Source organism: Apis dorsata, unplaced genomic scaffold (assembly GCF_000469605.1).
Source record: "Apis dorsata unplaced genomic scaffold, Apis dorsata 1.3 scaffold_169, whole genome shotgun sequence".
Taxonomy (NCBI): domain Eukaryota; kingdom Metazoa; phylum Arthropoda; class Insecta; order Hymenoptera; family Apidae; genus Apis; species Apis dorsata.
Genome location: NW_006263457.1, coordinates 95,649 through 98,500, shown reverse-complemented (window position 1 = coordinate 98,500; position 2,852 = coordinate 95,649). Strand labels below are relative to the sequence as shown.

The window sequence follows — 2,852 nt, the reverse complement described above, 5'->3', positions numbered from 1 at the left end:
ACCGAGGAGCCGCTCTGCCAGGACGGCTTCCTCGCTTGCGGCGACGGTTCTTGCGTCGAGAGGGGCCTCTTCTGCAACGGGGAGAAGGATTGCACCGATGGATCGGACGAAAATATCTGCGGTGAGCTCGATTATTCTCGAAGGGATCTCTCTTGTGTAGTCGATATACAGAGAATATAGAAATTCAATTTTCACCGAAAGGTGAAATTCCAAGTGAAAACTATCGAGTTTATTATTATAATTGAGATTCTGATATTTATACACTTTCGAGGTGATCCACTTTCGCGCGGAGAATTTCGTACGTGTTTTCCACGATATCGAAGCGAGATAAAGATCGAAGGGGCGGCGGATTAATTGCAGACATGGACAACGACCCGAACAGAGCGCCACCCTGCGACCCGTCCGTGTGCGTCCTTCCAGATTGCTTCTGCTCCGAGGACGGCACCACGATCCCCGGCGATCTGCCCCCCAAGGACGTGCCGCAGATGATCACGATCACGTTCGATGACGCCATCAACAACAATAACATCGGCCTTTACAAAGAGATCTTCAACGGGAAACGCAAGAACCCGAACGGTTGCGACATCAAGGCCACCTTCTTCGTCTCTCACAAGTACACCAACTACTCGGCCGTCCAGGAAATGCACAGGAAAGGACACGAGATCGCCGTTCACTCCATCTCGTAAGGAAATGATCTTTGAAAAATTCATCGTTTATTTTTCTTCCACTTTTGATTTTTCCCACGCTTGCACGCTTTCTTTTAACACCACCTTTTTTTACACTACTTGGTGCCAGCTTTGCACGCGTGTTCGGGCAAAAATCGAAAGATAAAATTAATTTTCAATTTTACGAATGTTAAAATTCTTCCATTAATTATTTTTGAGAAATTTTTAATCCTTTTGGTACCAGCTTTGCACGAGTATTCAGGGGGATTTAAAATAAACTTAATTTTTAACTCTTTTGGTACCAGTTTTATACGATTTTTTATCATTCATTGACCTTTTCAACGACGAATCAAAAAAGTAAAATTAATTTTCAGTTTTACGAATGTTAAAATTAAAATTTCGAGATCTTCCATTAATTATTTTTGAAAAAATTTTAATCCTTTTGGTGCCAGCTTTGCACGAATGTTCAAAGGAATTTAAAAATAAAATTAATTTTCAATTTTACGAATATTAGCGAGTGTCTATTAAAATTAAAATTTCGAGATCTTCTATTAATAATTTTTAACTCTTTTAGTACCAGTTTTATACGATTTTTTATCATTCATTGACCTTTTCAACGACGAATCAAAAAGTAAAATTAATTTTCAGTTTTGCGAATATTAAAATTAAAATTTCGAGATCTTCCATTAATTATTTTTAAAAAAATTTTAATCCTTTTGGTGCCAGCTTTGCACGAGTGTTCAGGAGAATTTAAAAATAAAATTAATTTTCAGTCTTATAAGATTAAAATTTCAAGATCTTCCTAAGATTAATAATTTTTAAAAATTTTTAACTCTTTTGATACCAGTTTTGCACGATTGTTTATCATTCAACGAGCTTTCCAACAACGAATCAAAAAATCAGCGAGTGTCTATTAATAATTTCTAAAAATTGTTAACCCTTTGATACATTACGAACATCTTTTCAAAAATCATTAAATCAAAAATAAGATTAATTTTCCGTTTTCCAAACGTTAAGATTAAAACTTCGTGATCGATTAATTAATAATTTTTAAAGGTTCTTTTTAAACATCGATCGATTTAGGTTGTTCCAGAATTTAACGGGATCTATTAGTGTCTACTAGATATTAATTGCGTAATAAAATAATGGTGTTTCAAGTCACAACGACGATGAGCGTTTCTGGTCGGACGCCACGGTGGACGACTGGGCTAAGGAAATGGCGGGGATGAGGATCATCGCCGAGAAATTCGCCAATTTGACGGACAACAGCGTGGTCGGTGTGAGGGCCCCTTACCTCAGAGTGGGCGGGAACAACCAGTTCACCATGATGGAGGAGCAAGCGTTCCTCTACGACTCCACCATCACAGCGGCCCTCAACAACCCTCCGCTCTGGCCCTACACGATGTACTTCAGAATGCCGCACCGTTGCCACGGCAACCTTCAACATTGCCCCACCAGGTAACTCTCTTAAACACAAAAAAAAACAAAAAAACTTTCCATCCGCGAAATATTTCTTCTTCCAAAGTATATCCCTCGATTTCCATGAAAGAAAATCGATTCGAAGAATAGAAATGAAAAATGTACATACTCGAGTCGAGCAGCTATACATACAACGATTCATAGCAGCTCGATTCGAGATCTCTCCCCGATCGATCGTATGCCCCACCGATTTCTGCGTGGCGCAGGTCGCACGCCGTTTGGGAGATGGTGATGAACGAGTTGGATCGTCGCGAGGATCCCCAAAACGACGAGTACCTGCCCGGCTGCGCAATGGTGGACTCGTGCAGCAACATCCTGACGGGCGACCAATTCTACAACTTCCTCAACCACAACTTCGACCGCCACTACGAGCAGAACAGGGCCCCGTTGGGCCTGTACTTCCACGCCGCCTGGCTCAAGAACAATCCCGAGTTCTTGGACGCGTTCCTATATTGGATAGACGAGGTTCTCTCCAACCACAACGACGTTTATTTCGTTACGATGACCCAGGTGATCCAATGGATCCAGAATCCCCGCACGATAACGGAGTCGAAGAGTTTCGAGCCGTGGAAGGAGAAGTGCGTGGTGGACGGGCCGCCCGCTTGCTGGGTACCCCACACTTGCAAGCTCACCTCGAAAGAGGTCCCCGGGGAGACCATCAATCTTCAGACATGCGTCCGTTGCCCCAACAATTATCCGTGGGTGAAC

The 2,852-nt window shown here is 42.1% G+C and overlaps 1 protein-coding gene across 1 annotated transcript in view; it reads left to right on the top strand.

Annotated features, from left to right (window-relative positions):
* Positions 1 to 2,852, top strand: part of LOC102677478 — a 29,726-nt gene that overhangs the window by 3,377 nt on the left and 23,497 nt on the right. The window contains exons 3-6 of the mRNA XM_031509669.1: positions 1 to 121; positions 361 to 682; positions 1,824 to 2,123; positions 2,351 to 2,846. The exon at positions 1 to 121 is cut by the window's left edge and continues 24 nt beyond it. Of these exons, the coding sequence (XP_031365529.1) occupies positions 1 to 121; positions 361 to 682; positions 1,824 to 2,123; positions 2,351 to 2,846 (1,239 nt within the window). The remainder of the gene's footprint in view (positions 122 to 360; positions 683 to 1,823; positions 2,124 to 2,350; positions 2,847 to 2,852) is intronic.